The 23,691-nt window shown below is 38.1% G+C and overlaps 1 protein-coding gene across 6 annotated transcripts in view; it reads right to left on the bottom strand.

The window, feature by feature from the left end:
• The window catches only part of mpp7a (MAGUK p55 scaffold protein 7a), a 142,714-nt gene that overhangs the window by 18,576 nt on the left and 100,447 nt on the right, over nucleotides 1-23,691 (bottom strand). For all 6 annotated transcript variants that reach the window (XM_067368618.1, XM_067368617.1, XM_067368616.1 and 3 more), the window contains one exon: nucleotides 2,937-3,107. In XM_067368618.1, coding sequence (XP_067224719.1) covers nucleotides 2,937-3,107 — 171 coding nt within the window. The remainder of the gene's footprint in view (nucleotides 1-2,936; nucleotides 3,108-23,691) is intronic.

Genomic DNA, 23,691 nt, shown 5'->3' with positions numbered 1-23,691 from the left:
GAGTAATGCAAAGCTCCTGTTTGATGGCCATATGTAAAAAGTGTGTTATATATATATATTTACACACTGTATAGGTGGAAAAAAACCCACTGTAATACATGTTTCCAAAGAGCCATATTTCATCCACAAATGCTCATTTCCCTTAAAAGGACCTACAATCTTAGCCTGTTTTCTGGGATGTTAATCGCCAGACCCCACCAGGCCTGTCTGCCTGCTTCAAGGCTCACATAGATCCCTTTTCAAAATTCTATTCAATCATCATGTGCACTAAATGAGTTTAAAGTCTTCAATCACTCATCTCTGCAGCGACTCGGCCCATCTGTGATGTATGGCTGCTTGTGTCCCAAAAGCCATGAACAGCATTGAAGTTCAAGCACTAAGCAGCCATCCAGCTCTCCACAGCCTTCAACTGAGATGTGGCAATGTTGGTCTGTCAGAAAGGTTAACTGACTTGCCTGTGTATTTTTTTTCTTGGTAATTCTGTTCATTGTCATATGCTTTAATGAGCCAAACAAAAACTAGCACTTTATTCTTCAACAGCCCCAATAAAATAACACATTTGAGTAATTGTTTTTCAATCCAAGTGTATGCGTGCACTCACGGGGGCAGGTTGCAGTGATCGTAAAAGTGTCAGTAGTCATTAGGGCGCTCATTAGGAGAGAAGGCTAATATGAAAGGCTTAATAACTTCCAGGCCAAGCGCAGAGCAGATGCAGTTAACCCTGAGGAGCTGCTAGACTGGCTAAACATGGGGGGGCCGCCATCCAACCTTCTCTCGACGCTCCTAAAAGACAGTCATCATGTCCTCATATTATCAGCATCAAAACCTTCCGCCAAGTGTGTCCGATAAATAACCTTTCTACACACTTATATGTGTGATAAGTTCAGAATCAAAGCTTTTTTGGCGAGATTTTAAGACTTTGGAAAGATTGGGCACTACGCTACTTGTACAGGACCCTGCCAACTGCTCAGATGTGTAAAAATTATACTTGATAGTTCTAGGAAGAAACAACACATTGCAGCTCAAATTGTAATGTTCAATTATAAAAGCCCAGACAGAGATGTTTGGAAAGAGCAAGAAAATTCTGACATAAAATGAAACTATGAATCTGATCCGACGTTTGAACCGACAGCTCTTTTAGATCATCGTTTTCCTCAATGGTCATTCTTCCGTTCCACCGTTATTCTGTCTGGGTCTGAACTACCACTATATCAACTGAAATCTCTTCAATCTTAACTCAAACATGCAGAAAAAAACAGATCATTTGCTATGTTAAATAATCAGGTTTCAGTTAAAACACTACGGCGGGTTCGCGAAGCTGCGCATTTGTTAAATGTGTTGACTTTGGCTGGTGGATTAATATGTATCCAAACAGATAAGATCTTGATACGTCTGGATAGTCGTTTGAAACCAAACCACAAATCGTGGGTCAGTCGTGTTAGAGAATGCAAAGGGGAATAAGACTATTTTGTTCTGGGGTGAATTTGCCTGACCCCGTTGTCCGTGACCAGGGGTAAACAACTAATGGGAGTGTAACAGTTTAATGTGCTTTCAAATGAATCACTTTCATTAAAGCTGCAAAGACTACAACAACTACAGGAATAGAGTATAAAGAGAGATGTATAGGGGAAAAGACATTGAAATAGCATCATTGATGGCTGCATTATTAAATGCAATAAAACAACTGGCAAAGAAGATGAAATAAAGACAGACAGAGGGAAAAAAATGAAGAAGTGGAGGCCAGGAAAAGTTAAAGCATGACCTCAAGGGACAGAATAACAGCTCAGAGAGAAAACACAGCAGAGCCTTTTTCTGCATCCTTGGTTTTGTCACGTCTGATACAGTACATCCATGATGCTGTCCTCTACCTTACCAGACAAAACTGAAAATATTTGCGTTAGTTTGACCGCATGAGGTGCACATTACCAGAGGGGAATCCTGACAGTAGAAAAAGCTTGATTAATTAAACAGACCACCTTATACACTCGCTCACACAGGCATGTGAACACACACTCCATTAATTACATGCACCAACAAAACTGTGATAGAATCCATATGCCATGTTGCGCTCACAAACACACGGGCTGGTCTATTGCGGTGAACCATGACCCTGTGCTACCTCTCACAGATGCAAGTGAAATATTTTATACACCTGGTCAACATTACTTGTCAGTATATGAGGAAATTTTCACAACAACAAACCCCTTACACTGGGAAAAATAAATTATGAACTGAAGTTAGAGTGGAGGAGGTCGATGAGAAGAGGGTTAATGCAGCATTTCAACATAAAAAAAAGGGAACCTGAAACCCTCAAGCTATCTGTCATACAAATCTTTTTATTCACACTTTTATGAAACACTTAATTCATTGTTCTGGCCATTATATCCTCTGTCCAGAATAACTGGCAAACAAACACCAAATCTGACATTCGTTTTTTTTTTTTTTTTTTTTCACTTTGTAAAGATGACGTCTCACTGGAGTTTCACTCTTGCCGTTCCCTTGAAAACAAGTGTTAACAATTCTTTGGTGAATAATATTAGGGAGGAATAAAATGTTCCGTTAGAACACCAGCGCTGCGAATGAAGTGCCACATAGATGAATTAATCCTCATCTGGTCCCTTCAGCTCCAGGGGTCTTTCAGAGGGCCGGGTTTGAGTGAGAGTCCCAGAGCAGAACAGGAATTATAGTTTCAGTCGAGTGCTGTTTTGGGGAAAGCACTGTTTGTGTGGAGCCTCAAAATTGCGTGTTGATTTGTGCAGTGGTCTCAACAGCAGAAAAATAATAAGAAAAATACCAAGCGCACATGCTGAGCTAACCAAGCTAAATGTGCCTTTATATATATGCAGCAACTTTTTTGAAATTTCTTTTTTATATTTTGCCATTTCTGAAAACTTTTGAATAAAAGGAAAAAAAGTCACCAAATTTGTCATACTTACCAACTAACACGACAAGTCTGTGTCTGTCTCCGTGTTTTCTGCGGTAGGTCGTCACCTCTTCATAAGTGGGCACATCAGCTGTGTCATACTGGTCACTTCTCTTACATTCATACATGGATTTATTTGTCTTCCTATCTCTTCTGCTGAGACGAAAACTCCTTCGCAGACCCGCTGGAAAGGAAGAAGAACGAGAGAAACAAATAAGGCAAAAGAACAACAAGCTTGTCTGACATTCTTGAGTGCATTCGAGAATGAGGCTATGGTGTAGTGACAGAAGTCTTGCTGAATCTTAAACTCTTACACGTACTCATTCTTTCCTGAGACATCCACAAGCCTTTCACCCTGCCTCATGCACCTATATTGGTTTGAGGTTGTGTGTCAGAGCTTAATATGCCTTTTATATGTAGGCCCACACAAAATCTTTGCCAATGGAACTCCACAAGTTTTCAGAATTGGGACACAAGCCTTAAAATTTACTTTAGAAAAGCTTTTATTTGATTGTTGTATTTTCTGTATCTTGTTATATTACTATTATGTTTTTATTTACACTATTGTTCAAAAGTTTGGGGATGTTAAGGTTTTTTTTTAATGTTTTTGAAAGATGTGTGTTCTGCTCACCCATGCTGCATTTATTTGATCAAAAATACAGCAAACAGTAATATTGTTTTCTATTTTTAATATACAAATGTAACCAAATTAAATTTATTCCTGTGATGACAAAGCTGAATTTTCAGCAATTTAATATGTCCTTGCATAATGAAAGTGTTATTTATTTATTTATGTTTTATATTTTATATATATATATATATATATATATATATATATATATATATATATATATATATAATATAATATAATATAATATAATATAATATATATATATATATATATATAATATATATATATATATATATATAATATATATATATAATATAATATAATATAATATAATATAATATAATATAATATAATATAATATAATATATATATAATATAATATAATATAATATAATATATATATATATATATATATATATATATATATATATATATATATATATATATATATATATATATATATATATATATATATATAATATAATATATATATATATATATATATATATATATATATATATATATATATATATATATATATATATATATATATATATATATATATATATATATATATATATATATATATATATATAATATATATATATATATATATATATATATAATATATATATATATATATATATATATATATATATATATATATATATATATATATAATATATATATATAATATAATATAATATATATATATATAATATATATATATATATATATATAATATATATAAATATATATATAAATAATATACACACACACAGTACCGGTCAAAAATTTGGAAACAATACTATTTTTAAATGTTTTTGAACGAAGTCTCTTAAGCTTATAAAGCCTGCATTTATATGATCAAGAATACAGACATATATATATACATATATATACACACATATATATACATATATATACATACATACATATATATATATCTTGAAAATCCAAAAAGGTGTTATATTATTTTATTATTAAAATATTTTTTAAATGATTATTATTGACAATTTATTCATGAAATATTTTGACATATTGGTTACATCCACCGAAATCCACTATTAAGTGTTCGGTACTCTTTGTTCCATTTACCACATTTTACCATATCTAAGCTCATTCCACAGATTTCCCCCTAAAAATAAGCATGGAAAATTAAAAAAAAACGTCCACAAATTCCGTCTGGGCCCGATCATAACAGATTTTCCTGTGCGCCATCATCATATGAACCGACTTGTGGTTCTTTCATCCACATCCAGGTAACAAAACGACCAGACCAAAATATCTGAGGCTACGTATTTCAAGGGGACATGGCAGGAGGTGGGCTATTTCAGGACATGGTCATAGCTAAGTGTGGTTTTTCGTGTCCTAAAAGGTGGTTAGGAACGTCACCACAAAACTTCCTGTCTGATTACTCTGGACAGCACCAGTCCGTCTTTAATGACCCCAGACTATATCAAAACTCAAAACGTACCCCTCATTTAAGCAGCACGGTTTTATATTCATGACAGATGCTAGTTAGTCTAGCACAGCCCCAAACCAGAGACACCTAATACCCCATCTCTGCACAAGGCATTTTCCCCTCCTGCCTCCACTGTGTTTTTTTTTTTTTTCAAGCTGTGATTAATGAACGCAGGGATATGATGCAAGATGCCCAAGTAAGATTACGGCAGTAAGAAAATTATGGACTGAGAAGAAGGGGAATGAAAAAAAAAAAAAAAAAAACCTGATCCAGTCCCCCTTTAATACTTTCCACAGTACCGAGAGACCACGGAGTGCAGATGTGCGGCCGTGGAGGGATCCTGCATTCTTTACAGCTTGTTCTTTTCCACACAGTCACCTAATAAGGGCTGGTGGGGACCTATGCTGGGATACAAATGAAACACACCGTAAGTCAAGCGCTCACTGTACCACAACACAAGTGTTTGTGTGGTTCCACAGCGGGGATTTGGTTACAAGCATTTAGGACAGAGCATTCTTCCACTCAGGCTAACCTGTGGTCTCTGTTGCTCGTGCCACTTGACGTGTAGCCATCACGCTAAAATCATTCAGCCCTAACTAGAGAAAAAAACATCAAGAATTATATTATTATAAGAAGGTAGGCATAAAGTATGATTATCTGACAAATATCAACAACATTTGATGGAGAAAAAAAGTACTAGTTGTCAATTTGAAAGAAACAATCCCTTTGAAAGGATGACAGTGACCTTTAGCTGAAACACTGAGTGGCTTGTTCTGTTGAATTTTTATATTTCTCAGATTCAACAGTCGATTGGCTCTGGCATTGGGAAGCTTTATTTTCCCGAGCACAGAGCAGGTGCACAGCTTTCATTACGGCTGCTCAGCTGTGGCAAGTCAATGCAAATTGCGGTTCTCTGTCTGAAGAGGCTTCGTAATCGGGACCCTTCAAAACCACTTAAAGTATGATAGACGGCTCCATCCAAATCACCGAAATATTGCCTTCCATCTCAATAAGGATAAATAAATCAAGGCTCAGATAGCAAGCAACTATACCCCCTTCTTGAACCCCAATCCCTGTAACTGATTGAGGTTGAATTAGAAAAAAAGCATGGAAATTAATACATTCCAGTCTTAGCAGAAAAGTTTCTACATTTTGGGCCTGCTTCCTGTCAGGAAAACTTAATTCTCTTTTTTTTCCCCAAAGGACGTGGCTTTGCAAGACAAATCTACACGTGGGGTGACGGAAGGCAGCTTGAGTTTAAAAGAAATGCTCAGCCAAGAGCCTTCTGGTTTGGGGACAAAGATAAATATAAAAAAAGAAAGCCAGCTAGCCAAGGACAGTCATAAAATTCATCCCATTTCCTCTCTGAATTTGACAGTACAGGCTAGAAGACCGACACGTGCCCGCCGCAGAGGCCCAAACATGCACCTCCTAATGGCGTGCACTGTGGCGTGACGAGTTAATTGGACCTCAGAGCTACGCAACCTACCATCACCAACTAGCAGTTCACAAATCAAACCTGTTCTTCTACTGAGACATGGAAGGAAAAACAATGAAAAGGCCCAAATTCAGTGTAAACACAGAAAGACATGCGCTGCCGCCACACACACAATCGCCTGAGAGCTGCTGTGGCTCCCGAATGCCCATTTTCCACAGCAATAATATCTTACAGCCGTGGAAGAAATTTAGTATATATGTGAGGTGAAAGCCCTGAGGGATTCAAAAACGTTAAGAATGACAAGAGGTAATAACCTTCAAACACATTAACTCTCTGTATGGATACGGAATGATGCACATTCACATATATCAAAAAGATAAAAGGTAACCAAAAAAAGGGTCAAAGAGGGGAATCATAATACTCTGTAGAGTAATCAGTCAAGCTGAAATGATTACACGGAAAGAGCTCTCCTATTTTTCCATAATCTTTTGGTTTACAATCTGCGACTAATTCTTTTATCCATTATTTGGAATGGATAATCCTTGTCCTGTGCTTGTAATTCATTTTTAATCATGTAGTAAATTTTCAATAGTATGGCGCTTCTTACAGAATGAGAGAATGAAGAATATGGTTAAACAGAGTTAGCTGTATTTCAGTTAGAGTATTTTCAAGGCTTCCAGAAAGGAGGAAATGAACTCAAAGTTTTCTCTTGTGAAATACCTCGGCCTACACCTTCCACCCCAAACAAGGTTAACGGAGAACTCCCTGTCGAGCATGTGAATGATCCATTCACTCACTCCCACCCTCTTTTATGGTCATCTGTGGAAGGGTTTAGCGGTAGTGTACAGGCCCCTGGGGTGGTGTCTAAGAGACCCCCAGCATCAAACATCGAGAAGTTTCCGGCACAAATCGCACGTACCAGAATCGTCTGATCTCATCTCATGTGTACACTAACTATATTCCATCTCTTGTATTGGAAACAGGTTTCTTTCTGTATTCTCCAACAAATGCTTCACCAACCCGTTATTTTTCAGCATTTCCAAAGATAAGCACAAACTGGCTGCCTGGATCCAGGGGAGAAGATGGATAACCCTCGCAGGCAACGATTAAAGAAAAACAAGTATTTAGTAGAGCTATTTGAAATATGTATTGGGCACTGCTTTGAATCATGTTGAACTCGTTAAGAATGGCTGTCTAGGGGAAACACACTGTAGGAGTGGATTCCATTGTGCTGCATAAGTGGAAAGTCGTGTTCTGCCCAAGTGTTACAGGCTTGCGCTGAATACCGACTCTTCGTTCCTGTTGGCCGGAGGAGAAGAGACTTGTATCAAGGAGTGATATTTGTTTTTCCTCTGTCCTATCCCAAATTCCAAATTTAGAGAAAGGATAGTTAGGATGTCTTAGAGCCATAATAATATATCAAAATATATACAAGTCACTTTGGACAAATGTATCTGGTAAATTCATTAATGCAAGTGAAAGTTTAAATGTTATATATATATATATATTATATGTGTATACACACATACACACACACACTCTACACAAGGATGGGAATGCTGCTTGATGCATCAGCGAGACACTTATACAGTTTAACTCACAGAAAAACTGAGTGGGCTGCCAGGTCAAGCCGGTGTAGTCATCACTAGCAGGTTTAGTAAGTATCTGAACTACAAATCCAAGAGGCTAGTTGGAGGACAAAGTCCTCCTGTTAGTCTCATCAATCACCTGTTCCTTCCATCAGAGATACGAAACACCCACACGCAAACATCACCAACAGACACACAAATCCTATTCACTGAACCACTACAAAGTCTGGCCATTCCTGACCCCCACAGATGGATAGCCAAACACTGAGTAAAGGACATTGAGACTATAATCATCTACTTTATGTACTGGCTACAAATCAGTTGAAGAGTCGTCCATTTGCTCTCAATGTCCATGGCTAATTCAAATCTTGTCTACCATACACACAAAATTAGAGTCACTGCCAAACGACCCCTCCAAATTAAGATCCCAGTGACTTCAGCCGATTATAGTAAAGTGTATCCACCTGAGCTGGGGTCAGTGTGGGGAAAAGCGTGGTAATCGAAAGCTGTGCACAGCTACAGGCCTTGAGGCTTCTGGCCCCGGTGCTCCTCTTCCAGAAGTGAACCTGCGGACAGATGAGATAAACTCATTTTGGAAAAGGAGCTTTTTTTTTTTTATTTCAGTCTAAAACACGTCTCCATTTTTCCATAACTCCTGCCTTAATTGGATTCCGGGGGCTGATGACTTTCCCAGCTTCAGTTTCTCCCCCCAAATGTTTTCATTTTTTGGTTCTTTCTTCTGACTCCCATCGCCTTTCCTCCCTGTTTTTACTTATCCTAAATTGTGGTTGCCCTTACAGTGCAGAGAGGTCATTAGGATTAGCTGATTAGGGTTAGCACAGAAAACCTGTATTCACATCATATCACATCACATACAATTTGCAATACATTTTGCAAATAGGAATATAGAAAACACTATTTGCACTATTTTCTGATAATAAATAAAATGTTATGACAGAGTTCATTTTTGTTAACAATCAACTTATGTCTGAGATGGCATGTCCGATAGCTCCAGGAGTAATTATCTGACTGAATTATTTAAGTAAAATTACATTTCTTAATGTGTATCTAAAATTTATTTAGTAAAAATGTTTCTAAATTGTCTTTTTAAAGGGATACTCCACTGTTTTTTCATATTAAACTATGTTATTCCCTTAACTAAGACGAGTTGATACATACCTCTCTCGTCTCAGTGCGTGCACTAAATCGCTCTGTCTTGCGGCGAAACTTTGTTAGCACTTAGCTTAGCCCAGTTCATTCAATAGGGGCCAAGCAGAGAAGCTACCAAACACCTCCACGTTTTCCCTATTTAAATACAGTTACTAGAGTAGTGTAACTCGACCTAGGATGGTGACACAAAACAAAACGTTACGCTTTTCTAAACGTGTAAAATGGATAACTATATTGTATGGCGGAATACCATAGCAATTGCTCGGGAGCACTTTGTCCTCTCACCGGCCCCCGCTCCCTCTCCTCCTCCCTCTCATTTCCGTCAATAGAACCAACGTGACTTTTACCACCTGTGCTATTAGCAAACTGCAAGAGATCATTTGCAATGGCGGACTTTGTAGATGATTATGACTTGTTTGTAGCAGACCCAGAGCCATATCTGTTTGAACCCAAGTACACAGAGGAGGAATTAGTGCTTATGGACCGTGAGAGGGAAAAAAGATACGAACCAGAACAGACCGGAGCCGGCGAAAGAACACGGGCAAACAGCAATTGGTGGTGCAAGTGTGACTGTTGCGAACAGCAACGTTGTTTTTGGATTCATGTTCAAAGCAGCTAACCAAGCTCTCCGCTGTATGTGTTGAGTTGGAATTCTGTGAAACGTGATGGCACTATATACCTTCTCCTTGTTATCACAACCCTTTACGATGCACGTTATAACCATGATTGTCCACAAACTATCTTCCTACAACCTGATACTTTGTCAACTCTGCTAAAACTATTACTACTGGTGCAGGTCACGTTGGTTCTATTGACGGAAATGAGAGGGAGGAGGAGAGGGAGCGGGGGCCAGTGAGAGGACTTTTCACGAGTGAAGATATTACTGCGCCAAGTCAAAGTGCTCCCGAGCATTTGCTATGGTATTCCGCCATACAATATAGTTATCCATTTTACATGCTTAGAAAAGCGCAACGTTTTGTTTTGTGTCACAGTCCTAGGTCGAGTTACACTACTCAAGTAACTGTATTTAAATAGGGAAAACATGGAGGTGTTTGGTAGCTTCTCTGCTTGGCCCCTATTGAATGAACTGGGCTAAGCTAAGTGCTAACAAAGTTTCTCCGCAAGACAGAGCGATTTAGTGCACGCACTGAGACGAGAGAGGTATGCATCAACTCGTCTTAGTTAAGGGTATAACATAGTTTAATATGAAAAAACGGTGGAGTATCCCTTTAAGGCTGGAATATACAACTCTTGCATACATTTTTACAGTCTGGATGCTGATGATAGTTGCCGAAATTCAGAGACAGTCTGCAGATTTTGGGCAGTCGGAGTTAAAAGAGTCCTAATATGCCCTTTTACGAAGTCTTGATTTTGTTTTTATGGCCTACTAGAATAGGTTTTTGTGTTGATTGTTCAAAAAATTCATTATTTTTCACATCTTTTACATTATTACAGCACCTCTCTTCCAAGTCTGGCTCAAACGTGGCATTTAGTTCCTGCTTCGATGAAGGCCCTCCTTCTGAAACACGAAATGTGCACTGATTGGTTAGCTGTTGTGATTGGCGAACCACCAAGAGCGTGTTCCAGAAATGCAACACCCTTTACCATAACTGCAAGTTTCATCTGCTCCACTTTGAAACGTCCTGTGAAATCTGTGCTTGAAATCCATTCCTCACAATCCTCTTGTTCATTAAGATTCTCAGGGTTTTTCTTTTACATTTTAGATACAGTGTTATACACCATTTAAAGGTACAATTTGTGATATTTTTTTCCGCTAGAGGTCGCTAGAAGCCTATTCAAAACAAAGGCGTAGTTTGATGACGCCTAGTTTTAGAGCGGAAACTTGGGACGTGTGGTCTCCATCTCAACGGACGGTGCAAAAGAATAGGGATTGGAGTCTGGAAGAACTCATGTTCGTGGATGCGATTATTAACGTTACTGTAGTATGAAGCAGAGCAGGACCGAGTGTTGCGGGAGCTGAACGAGGAGCTGGAGCGATTGATCAACACACGCCTCACGAGCAGCGGGACTTTTGTTATGACACAGTCGCCGGCGCCGCTTCCGCTTTTCCGGTCATGAGTTTACGGGAGCTGTCCTTGTCGACAGAACCAGCGGCAGATGGTAAACAGTAATTATGTTCCATAAATAAGTAACACAATCCACCATAAAACGCGCAAGAAGTAAATAAGGAACTGCTTGAAGCAAGCTAGTGGTTTGCTGGACACTAGACACTACTTCCGCATTTGTCCACGCCACTGTTGTCATGTGGTTTCTACGTTAGTAAAGGCGGTAACAAAGGTAACTGACGTCATTGACAGGCGACTGCACTGCCCCGTGTCACTGTTTAGAATGGGAAATTTTCTCATGATTTACAAGTAGTTGAAAACATTAGAGATATTGTTTGTAATCAGCTGGACAAAATATATAACACTAGCCTAGTGGTTTTTGGATATTTTACTGCAAAAATTTTACATATTGTACCTTTAATCATTAATTTGTCAGAAAACTAATGCAAACAGTAATCACTGGAAACTAATCACAAATCCATGGTTAATTTTCCAAAGGGGCAGTATGTAACAGAATATACAAGCTGAATAGTAGCACACTCACTGCATGACAGCTAACATGGAGGCGCCGGTGCGATCACTTGCACTTAAAATTCTCAATTTTTACTCATATAGATTAGAGTAATACATCTTTTGAATCTGTGAAGATTCCTACAGGTGCGTGCACTACTGCAGAGATGACGAGTCAGCATCATCGACTTTATCATTGCAGCCGAAAATACAGAAAACACTAGTTTATCAATTAATTATTAAAATGTTAAAGCAGTCTCCTTGCTGTTTTTCCCCGACGCATTCACAATCGTTACTTCTGCCAGAGAGCTGTGGCAAGCTTTATGTGTGCGCTTGAGCGCTGATTAGGGAATGTAGGCATTAACCCTCTGGAGTCTGAGGCTGATTTGGGGCTTGGAGAAGTTTTGACATGCCCTGAAATTTGATTTAGTTTTTGTAAGACACTTTTTGTCAAGAAACACAGTATGCGTGAAGGCGTGAATCATCATGAATAATGGGCCATTTACACCTGAGAAGACAAAAGAATCACATAATAATGACCTGAAATGACTTGCATATTAATGAGGCCTTTCAGTCAGGTAGGCTGTGAAAAAAACCCACTGTAATAATGTGTCAGCTCATCATAAACAGCAATACTGTAAAATATTATTACAATTTAAAATTATGGTATTCTATTATATTCTTTAAAATATAATGTATTTCTGTGATGCAAAGTGTCTGAACAATTATGTTACCTCTATGGCATTTCATATAGGCTTTTAGCTTAAAAGCATGCACATTTGGAGAAATATTGATGGATTCTTATATATTTGTCGATTTTCTATACTGAGAAGTAATCACTATAAGTTTGTCATCACTATAAGTGCTGGATACTGTGTTTTCAATTCATACTTGCAGCCGGAGGGCGCTCTGTACACCTTTAGGCCACAAATTCATATAAAGAAGAAAAGGAACTAGGAACTAATGGCATGTCTTCTAGAGATCGCTAACCATGCCTTTAACATCCAAATAAACACTTTTCAAGACAATAAATACACGATTGATACGATGTATTGCCTCTGAATTTGTGTCTGAATAGCGCTGGCTCCGTGGGCGTGGCTGCATTAGCGGGTAATGAGCTGAATCTCGGGAGTCTGACATGGCTCTCTTTTCATACAGATTACATAAACACAGAATGTTTGTTTTCGAATTGACTTGCACGATTTAAAACCTGACATTTAAATGTTTCTTTAGACATAAGTGTCATTTTTTTGTCATTAGTATTCATAAGTTACAGTTCATTTTCTGAGAACTATCAGATTTTTCAGAGGAGAGATCACGCATCATGTTAGTTTTCTTTATTTTACAAAAAGCACAACATTGTGTTTTTACTCAAATGTGTACACAAATAGAAGACATTCTATAGTTTTAATTGATATATTATGTCTCTATGACAAGAAATGACGGAGTATTTTTAAGTCTGTTTTGCTGCAATGTGAAAAAAATCCTGCAAAACACGCCGACGCGTTTTCCGACCTCAGGGAGTTAAAGATTTATGATTCATATGGTTTGTTTTGCATTTTGTGACTTTTCGCTATCGAATTGTGCAACCTACTTTTTTAATGGGAGGTAGCACAATCTGAGTGAAGACATAGCAGCAACACTGTTCGTCTTCTCTAGGACTGCTTAGCCAGGTCTTGTCCCCTTCTTTTGCATATTCCGTGGGCGGGGATTATTTAAAAGTATAACAGCCTTGCCTTGCCTATGCTCAAACTGCAACTTACACACTAACTAAAGTTGAAAAACTGAAAATCATAATAGGATCCCTTTAACAGATTTCACATAAAACATGTGATGGGTACACACTACAGATTCCGATTCCATCCTGTTGGATGTATGAAGTATGTTTGATATTTTAAGCCAAATTTAGAACACATCTTGTCATGTGTCTCCTACCAACTAGGCACATGTTTCTAAGTAAGTTTGTGTTCAGAGGGACCCGGAAGTCTGGTAGTGTGTGATCCTCAGTCTTTCAGTGCATGATGCACAGTTTTACTCTAAATTTTTTAAAAGTCTGAAAATTTTTGAAAAAATTAAAAATTTGCTTAAAACTGTTTTCTATTTTAATACATTTTAAAATATAATTTAATCCTTATTTATTATAATATGCTGATTTAGTGCTCAAGAAACGTTTTCACAAACACACGTGCACTGGTTTAGCAGAAAACCTTACTGCTGATTCAGCAGAAAACCTTACTGCTGACATACATGAATGAATGGCACACTTGGGATTAAGACTAATTACTCCTTGCACGCCTGACACCCCTTCATCCCAGTAACACAGGGTAGAGCAGAACTAGCAAAGCATCTGTGTTATAGAGTCTTACATTACTACCACACCAGGTTCAAATCATAACAGCGAATTAGACCGCAGGCAAGACAGAGTACAATGATGGGACTTGTAAAGCGAATTTTACATTTTTTTTTTTTTTTTTTAAAAGGGGCACGAAAGCTGAAAGGAGCTGTCCAGGGACCAGCTCTAGAGGTGCTCAGGCTGTTGGAAGGAAGAGGAGAGGTTGAGGTCAGAAGGCCGGTAATGAATGCATGGAAGAAAACAGGAGGGCAGATAAAAACAAAAAAGAAAGAAAAAGCGTGAGGCGCAGCGTTGAAAAGGTTATCCCTATTGAATGACGGAGCTTGATTAAGCTTGGCAGACGGGACTGCACGGCTTTATTTATAAACTTTTTACCCACAAGATCGCCTGTGAAATCAAAAGAGTTCAAATGAGTGGCCAGCGGCTTAGGGTTTACACAAACAGACTAATGTCTACTAGTGAGAGAGAAAGAGAGAGAGAGAAAACAGTCAGAGACACAATCAAAGAAAAAAGAAGAATAAGCTGAATCAATTTTGGGCAATTGAGACAAAAAAAAAAAGGTTTGTAAAACAAGTAGCAAACAAGAAATCCAGAGAAACAGTAGGGGAAACAGTGTAAAGTGGCCCCAAAAAGACAAAATTATTAATATAATTAGATTCTTCGTTTTTAATAACATATAATATACAATTAATATACGCATACATAATATACCATTCAAAAGGTTGGGGTCAGATTTGTTAAAGAAATTAAAAATTTTATTCAGCAAAGCTGCATGAAATTGATCAATAATGACTGTAAAGAAAATGTAAAACAACATTAAATGTTACTCAAATAAATGCTATTCTTTTTGAACTTTTAATTCATCAAAGAATCCTGAAAAATACAAATAAAGTTGTTGTTGTTGTAAAATAAATGTTGTAAAATAAATGTGTATAACATTCAACATTAATAATAATAATAATAATAATAATAATAATAATAATAATAATAATAATGCTTCTTGAGAAGTAAAACAGCATATTAGAAAGAAAGAATTCTAAAGGACTGTGTGACACTGAAGACTGAAGTAATGATGCTGAAAATTCAGCTTTGCCATCACAGGAATAAATTACATTTTAAAATATATTAAAATAGAAAACAGTTATTTCATTATTAATGTTCTTACTGTATTTTGATGCAGCCTTGTTAAAGTAAGGCAAATAAATGTAGATTTCACACTTTTAATAAATATATTTATATCAAAACATACAAATAAACAACATTTACCTTCATAATATAAGAGATTCACTGAAATGGAAGAATGAAATAATGGCTTTGAACAAATTACAGAATTGGAAAAGGAATACCTGGAGTTGAGGAGCAGGGAGGGGAAACTGCTGTGAACTGAAAGCGAAGACCCTTGCAAATGATAAATAAGTGATTTTTGTACTATTCAAGATATTTAATACTTAAGGGCCCATGGAAATAGTGTACTGTTTGCAGCCACTACAGAGCTGTCCCAGACAGGCATACTGTACAACAGAATACATGAGTCTGTGTGGTAACAGATAATGAGAATGCTACGGCACACTCATTTTCCACACTGATGCTAGAGATGGAAACCAGACTAAGGCCTGACTGAAAGCTGGCCTTCAAACAGCCCAATGTCCAACACACACCACATCAAGAGCCTGCCGGACCTCCACCACAAAGCCTGGAAATAAACCAGTGCCTTTAACTGCAATATGTTTAACATTTACAAAGAGCTATTTAAACTAAACACACTGCCAACACACAGGAAAATCAGAAAGTACAGCTGCTCAGGATGGCTATTTGAGAAACGAGAGCACATTTGGCTCTTTTTTACCACAGGACTGGGAGAAAACTGATTACTTAGATTTCACTCATATCAGATACAGTAGTTCAGTATACAGTAGTTCAGTTCTTCACTTTGCATTGTGAATGAGACTGAACAACACTCAGGAATCGCTACTGACAATAAAGTCAATCTTAGAGAAAACGTACAAAGCACATGGTTATGACAGAAAAAAGTAAAGACTAAAAAAGCAGGCTACATCAACAGGCTAATCGAGTCTACCACTTATAAAAGAGATATGCAAAGCCAGAAGGAAACTTGACAATGATACTATAGGACATGCAACAGCGTGCAGCCACATGTCAAAGAAAATTATTGTCCGACAGAGCAGACACACACAGAGAAGGAGAGAGGGGGAGGAGATTGAGAGCTAACAGCAGAAGAAACTGTTACAAGAGAATGACACAGAACGGTATATACAAACTCTTTATCATTAATATGAATCAGACAGGAGAGAGAGGAGTGGTATGGGACAGAGGACAGACATAGAGCATAATCAAAAAGAGCTCACCAATATGGAGTCCACTTAAATAGGAAGCAAACTCATTGTCCTCTTCAAATTATGAAAGGCAGAAGGAACCAAGACAGATTTATATTAGAGAGAAAGATAGGAATACTACTGCATACTGAAAGATGAGCAAAACAGATTGCCAATTGCAAAGAAGACCATCAATACAGTTTATAGGAATATAAACAAAACTGACAATGATTACACTACCATTCAAAGGTAGGAGGTCAGTAAAATGTTTACTATATTTTTTTATCAAACAAATATAGCCTTGAGCATAAGAGATCTTTTTCAAAAACACTGAAAAATCTTACTGACTACAAACTTTTGAACGGTTGTGTTTTACAGACAAACACAGCCTTCATATTTCTTCATCAAATGATCCTCTAGAGCTGAACCAGGTGGACAGATCTATTGGCAAGTGTTCACATTCAACATCAACAACTTTCCATGAGGGCCATAAACTTTAGATTTCTTTTGTCTATTAGACACAACACATAATGCATTCAATACGTACCTTACAGATGGGGTAAAAGAAGTTAAAACATTTTTTGCATCTCACACAACAATGGGACTATGAAATACTGGGGGAATATGTTCACAATCTCTTTCACACGTTTTATCATGGAGAAAGACTAAAATGGATGGGATTCATTTGAGCACTCATCATTCTAATCTCATTTAAAGTGCAAGGCATAGTTGGTCAGGCAAATAGGGATGTATTATGTGTTTTTGAATGTGTGTCGTAATATATGAGAGAGATACAGTAGGGTGATACAGTGAACTCTTGGCCCCTTTACACACTCTGCTACGCTCCATTAGGTTGATGTGGTCCAATGAATGCTAACCGACTGTATCTTCATTGTTCGGATACTCTATTACCACATACAGGGGTCCCTAGACAATGATCTAATGGCTATGACATTTCATAAGTGAACCAGAGTTAGTCGTAATGGTGTACCTTCAATGTCCTCCACTGGGAAAGCAAAGAAAAGAATATGATAAACATAAAAAGATTAAAAACAGATCAAGAGAGTGAAGGGAGAAGCAAATGAATGGAGGAAGAAGAAACTGACCTACCCGATTCGACTGTCTCATCATCTTATGAAGGAAAAAATAAAAGGAAAGATAGTCATGTGACTGGAATTACACATTACAAACATGATTTAAAAATCAGTTCATCCAAAAATTATGTCATCATTTACTTATCCTCAAATCATTCCAAACCATTCTTTCTTCTGCTGTATAAATGAAAGTCAATGGGGTCCAATGTTGCTTTCAAGTTCTTCTTTTCCACAAAAGAAAGGTTTGGAACAACATCAGGGTGAGTAAATGATCACAGTTTTCAATTGAACTATGCCTTTAAATGTTGAACGAATGTAAAAAATCTGTTTGTTTTCTATGAAAAGTCTTCAGTATGCCATTAAGTGGTAAACCATTGCTTACCTCATAGGAAACTGCAGCTACAGAACAACTAACAGTTCATAACAGCAGAGAAAGTGTGTATTTGAGTGTGCATGTGCAGGCCTGAAGACATGCGAACATTTGGAGTCATTTTAAAAGCTTCCTCCAGTTCATGTGGTCTCAATTCTACTAAACAAGCTTAAATCAAAACACACACAAGCAAAGGGCAGCATCTACACAGCCTGCCATACACATCCACACAGTCCTGCCAAGAAAGCAATACCATGAAGAGGAGGATGGAGGGCAGTAAAATCTTTTGTGTGCTATCAGTCAAGTGAATCCTTAGGCATCTTCTTTCTTGTTGGTGTGACCCAAACGACCAAAGGACAAAATAAATTATATATATAAAAAAAGCAGGGATCCAAGGACACATTTAAGGTTTGGGACAAGAAGTGAGGCCACTTAGCTTAGGATAAAAATAAAATGGGTAAGATTTACAGGTGAACATAGATAACCGTCACATCTGTAATAATTGCTGGAGGCATTTTTTAGAGAAATGGAATTGTAAGGCATGAAGCAGTGACCTTCACTATATCTAGCACCTTTTTCTAGCCCTCGGTAATATGTCTCAAGATCCTTTTTTTAAAAATTGGCTTTTGGTCACAGAGTGTACACACACACGCACACGCACACAAAACATCTAATGACATAAATTTGACCGAGCAAACTTGGATTGAAGGCATTGAAATTATGCAATTTTTACATGACAGAATAACTCCAAAAAGATAACAGATGCCTTTTGCCTCCCACAATTTATAAATGAATCTAGAACAGATGATTATTACAAATAAGTGGGGATGGTGAGTTGGTGAGTGTAGATTAAAGGGGTTCTTAAATTGTTTCCATATCTACAGTGATGACAGAACAATTGGATTGAAATATCTGGTCAAACAAACATCTGAAAGGGCACAAACCAGATCATGTGATCAGGCACGAATAGACAGATTTATTTTTTTATATACAGTGGGTACGGAAAGTATTCAGACCCCCTTAAATTTTTCACTCTTTGTTATATTGCAGCCATTTGCTAAAATCATTTAAGTTCATTTTTTTCCCTCATTAATGTGCACACAGCACCCCATATTGACAGAAAAACACAGAATTGTTGACATTTTTGGTCTGATGAGACCAAGATAGAACTTTTGGCCTTAATTCTAAGCGGTATGTGTGGAGAAAACCAGGCACTGCTCATCACCTGTCCAATACAGTCCCAACAGTGAAGCATGGTGGTGGCAGCATCATGCTGTGGGGGTGTTTTTCAACTGCAGGGACAGGATGACTGGTTGCAATCGAGGGAAAGATTAATGCAGCTAAGTACAGGGATATCCTGGACGAAAACCTTTTCCAGAGTGCTCAGGACCTCAGACTGGGCCAAAGGTTTACCTTCCAATGTCTTACACAAGACAATGACCCTAAACACACAGCTAAAATAACGAAGGAGTGGCTTCACAACAACTCTGTGACTGTTCTTGAATGGCCCAGCCAGAGCCCTGACTTAAACCCAATTGAGCATCTCTGGAGAGACCTAAAAATGGCTGTCCACCAACGTTTACCATCCAACCTGACAGAACTGGAGAGGATCTGCAAGAAGGAATGGTAGAGGATCCCCAAATCCAGGTGTGAAAAACTTGTTGCATATTTCCCAAAAAGACTGTATTAAATCAAAAGGGTGCTTCTACTAAATACTGAGCAAAGGGTCTGAATACTTAAGGACCATGTGATATTTCAGTTTTTCTTTTTTTAATAAATCTGCAAAAATGTCAACAATTCTGTGTTTTTCTGTCAATATGGGGTGCAATGTGTACATTAATGAGGAAAAAAAAGAACTTAAATGATTTTAGCAAATGGCTGCAATATAACAAAGAGTGAAAAATTTAAGGGAGTCTAAATACTTTCCATGCCCACTGTACACAGACTCACATGAATCCCATTGAAGATTCCACATGTTCTGTTTATATCTACCCTAACCAATGTAAATATATCCATTTACATGTGCATTACATGTACCCCGAACAAAACTGCTCCACATGCAATGTGTCAACATTACAATAACAACAAGAAGTTTGATCAGTGGTCCTGAACACATTAAGATTAACTGATAATTAGGTTGCATATAAATGCAGCTAATGTAACCAGAAGACATATTTCTCTCATAAAGATGCAACAGGAAGAAAGAAAAGGTAATCATGAGAGGTGAAGATAAGAAAAGATTAAAAATAATATTTGTAAACAAAATATACAAACATTATCTGACTGGTTGAGGCTCAGGGTTGCTAACCAAAAGGTTCCTGGTTTGAAGCACCTGACTATCACAATCCCCACTGTGCCAATGACATTGCATGAAAGTGGAGAAGAAAAAACATACAACGGAATCTGGTCATGTGACAGTTAATAAAGATTCTTGGACAAGTTTCAGGTAAGAAGTCATTTAACAATCATTTTTATCCAGGAGGCGTATAGTACACATACTATTAATTGAAAGGGCTATCCCTCCAGAGCAACCTGGAGTTCCTTTTTGAAGTTGAACTCAACACTGCATCTTGGATCGACACTATGGTGAACTGTCCACAAGCAGATAGCAAATGTTGCTGCCAGCATTCAGCTAAGATGAGGTGGATGTGGTTGATGAGGGCGAGGATATTGCTTATAGTGAGCTCTCTCAGCCTACCAGCTGCACATATGAGTCGCTTTTGAACAGCAGGGCACCATGGATTTGGACCTCCGGGTTAATAAATAAAATAAACTGGGAAAAAAAATCCTCCTCCATGTGTGTCTCTTTTTGACATGCCTGTAGAGATGGTAGCCAGAAGGTTTAGAGAGGTGAGGGTGTGGTCGACAGCTTTCAGGGAATACATTTCACGCCGGCCTAAGTCTTCGCCTAATACCTCTGGGAGACCTGGTCCATCACAGTATTAGGACTGGAGGCAGGGACAGAGGCTGAGTGTGGGCACTCATGCTCCTCCTCTGGTGAGGAGCAGAGTGCAGAGGAGGCAGAATGCAAGGAAGAAGTAATTGAGCGCAAGCAATTTGGTAAACAAGACTGAATCACTAAGGAGAAGTAACATCCCTTCTATTACCCAGCCCCCCAACCCCTATGAAAACCTCTAAACCGGTTGCTGTTTCTTGTATTCTTTTTTTTAATTCAAAACTGATCCCATAGAACCTGGCAAGTAGAGGTTAATTTGCCTTCTGGCATCTCTTGTTATCAGGCACCTGTCAGATGCTGGGAGGGGACCTAGACTAGTCCAGGCAGGATGTGAGTGCTTTCCCCCACTCGTTCTAGAACAGCTGAAGCTCCTTTGCGGCTTCCTAAAGTTTAAAGTACAATGTAGGGAGGAGGGTGAATAGTTTTTCTAAATGAAAACCCCTGTGTTTGCTCCCTCTAGTAAGTGTATAAAAATGGGCCTGGGCCAGTATTCCCAAATATGTGTCAAGCTAAAGAAGCTGACATAGCTAAACCTTAAATCTCTGCTCCTGGGCCGTAGGTGGCTAAGGTTGGGCCCACAAGGAAGAAAGGAAGGTTGCTGGGACTGTTCCGATGCCCATTGTGGTTGTGCATTGGCACAGCTAATGAGGCAGGCATTCTCTCAGCATGGCGGAGTGGGCATCTGTACCCCATAGTGTCGATCAAAGACGCAATGTTGAGTTCAACTTCAAAAGGGAATGTCTCAGGTTACAGATGTAACCATGGTTCCCTGAGAAGGGGAACGAGACACTGTATCTTGTTGTCATGCCTTGGGCTTGCCTCCACATCTCCTTCAGACAAAAAAAAGTTGATTAAATCTATTGTAGGGCACCCTCTTATACACAGGGGGCTCTCCGGTAGTGACGTCAAGGACTAGTGTCAGCCAATGAAATTGTCATGTGTATGTATATTATTATAATGTGTGTATATTATTCATAATATGCTATTAATGTGTTTAGAAAATAGATAGGGTGAACTTACATTTCATGCAAAAATTTAAGTACCTTGTTCTAATACAAAATGGTGCTCACTCCTTGTGGGGACTGAACCAGTAAACCTTCTTGTTACCAGACCAACCTATATGTGCACATGATTTGACTCATTTGAAATGTATTTTTTACAGTCCATCATAAGGATTTACCTGATATTGACTAAAATTATTTTATTTAATTCATAAAAAACTTTTTCTAGCCTACAAAATTTTAAAACTATGAACAAAAACTGGTCAATTTCCATGACACATTATTTTTTAGATTAATTTCCATGACATTTCCTTGCTTAAAAATCATGATTTTAAATATGATTTAACTGTGGAAACCCTGAAAGTTTTTGTCTTTGTACCTGCCCAGGGATGTGGGGTTTATAATGGATATGACATACAGCCTCAGCTAGTGATCATGCTGTTCTGATAAGTAAGGCATTATGTGACTGCACATGTCTATAGTGCAAAGCACTAGCGTGTGTTCAGTCATCCAGAGAAAGCCCCTCATCGCTGCTCTTTGAAATATGGGCTAACGTCACCACACTGCAGGCCAGTGGACAGATGGTCTTACTCTTAAAGTGCACAGTCATGCAGTTTCAAACAAACAAAATTTCTTTCTTTCAAGCACACCTATATGCATTTACAACACCTTTGTTTAGATTGGTATTGTATACGGTCTGCTTCTGGTCAAGTCAGACATTAGCTTTTCCATTTCTCTGAATTGAACTTTTTTCTGACAACTTTCCATATGTGACATGATTCCGAAAAATTCTACACATGAAAAGCTGCAATAAAGCAGCACTTTAATATTACTTATGCTTGTTCGTTATGTGAAACAAAGAGTTTGCGAAGATGACAGTTTCATGAATCATGGGGTGGTCCTGGATAAGTCATCAATACCAATACTTCAGTGACGCACACATCAACTTTTACTTTGTTTTAAGCAGCCGGCGGAGTGACACAGAAAAATGGAAAAGGTGGGAGGCCAAGCATGTGGCATTGGGTATAAGAATCCAGAGTGGCTCTATTATTCAATCAAGTGTGTGTGTAGCTGTACGGATGACGGCAACATCTCGAGAGTGTTGCAGCGCGTCTGTCTCGTGGTGAGACTTAAGTGCGTCCATGTGTAGAGACTAACCCAGCACAGCTCCATAAAGACCCCTGATGTCAGTCGGTGGGAGAGATTAGAGCTGTGGTGTACAAACACACGCACACACACATACAATAATCAGATGTGAGAGATTAATGGAAAGCAGGAGAGGAAGCTTATGTCCAGGCGTGCATTAATGCACATGTACATAAATACACGTGTGCACATATCTGCCTGGCACCAATCAGGGGAGTCTGGACTCCCTGTCTGCATTCACTTCACCTTGCACTTCCCACCCTCTCATCTAATCTTTTCCGGTTACTGTTCCTTCTGTTCTTTTTTCTTTAAGTCACTGCTCTACTCAGAGGGTCTCGTCACAACATCTGCATTGCATGGGCCTCTCTCATACGACAGAAAAAAAAAAAATAATTCTCTCAAAAATCACTTCTGCTGTAGCCCAGGAACAAGTGTGTATGCAGGGCTTAACAATAAGGTGTCTGGTCTGATTTTTTTTTATACCAGTGGTTTCTCAACCTGTTTGACTCAAAGGACCCTGTTGTCCAATACAATATTCAAAAGATCCCCCTCCCCCATTTAGGTTATGATATATCTGGTATTTCTGCTGTAATTATGAAAAAACTGCTTGTTTTCAAACTTATAAGTATGATTATAAAGTATTGAT

The sequence above is a fragment of the Chanodichthys erythropterus genome, chromosome 19 (assembly GCF_024489055.1).
Source record: "Chanodichthys erythropterus isolate Z2021 chromosome 19, ASM2448905v1, whole genome shotgun sequence".
NCBI classification, from domain to species: domain Eukaryota; kingdom Metazoa; phylum Chordata; class Actinopteri; order Cypriniformes; family Xenocyprididae; genus Chanodichthys; species Chanodichthys erythropterus.
This window is presented reverse-complemented; position numbering and strand designations above follow the sequence as displayed.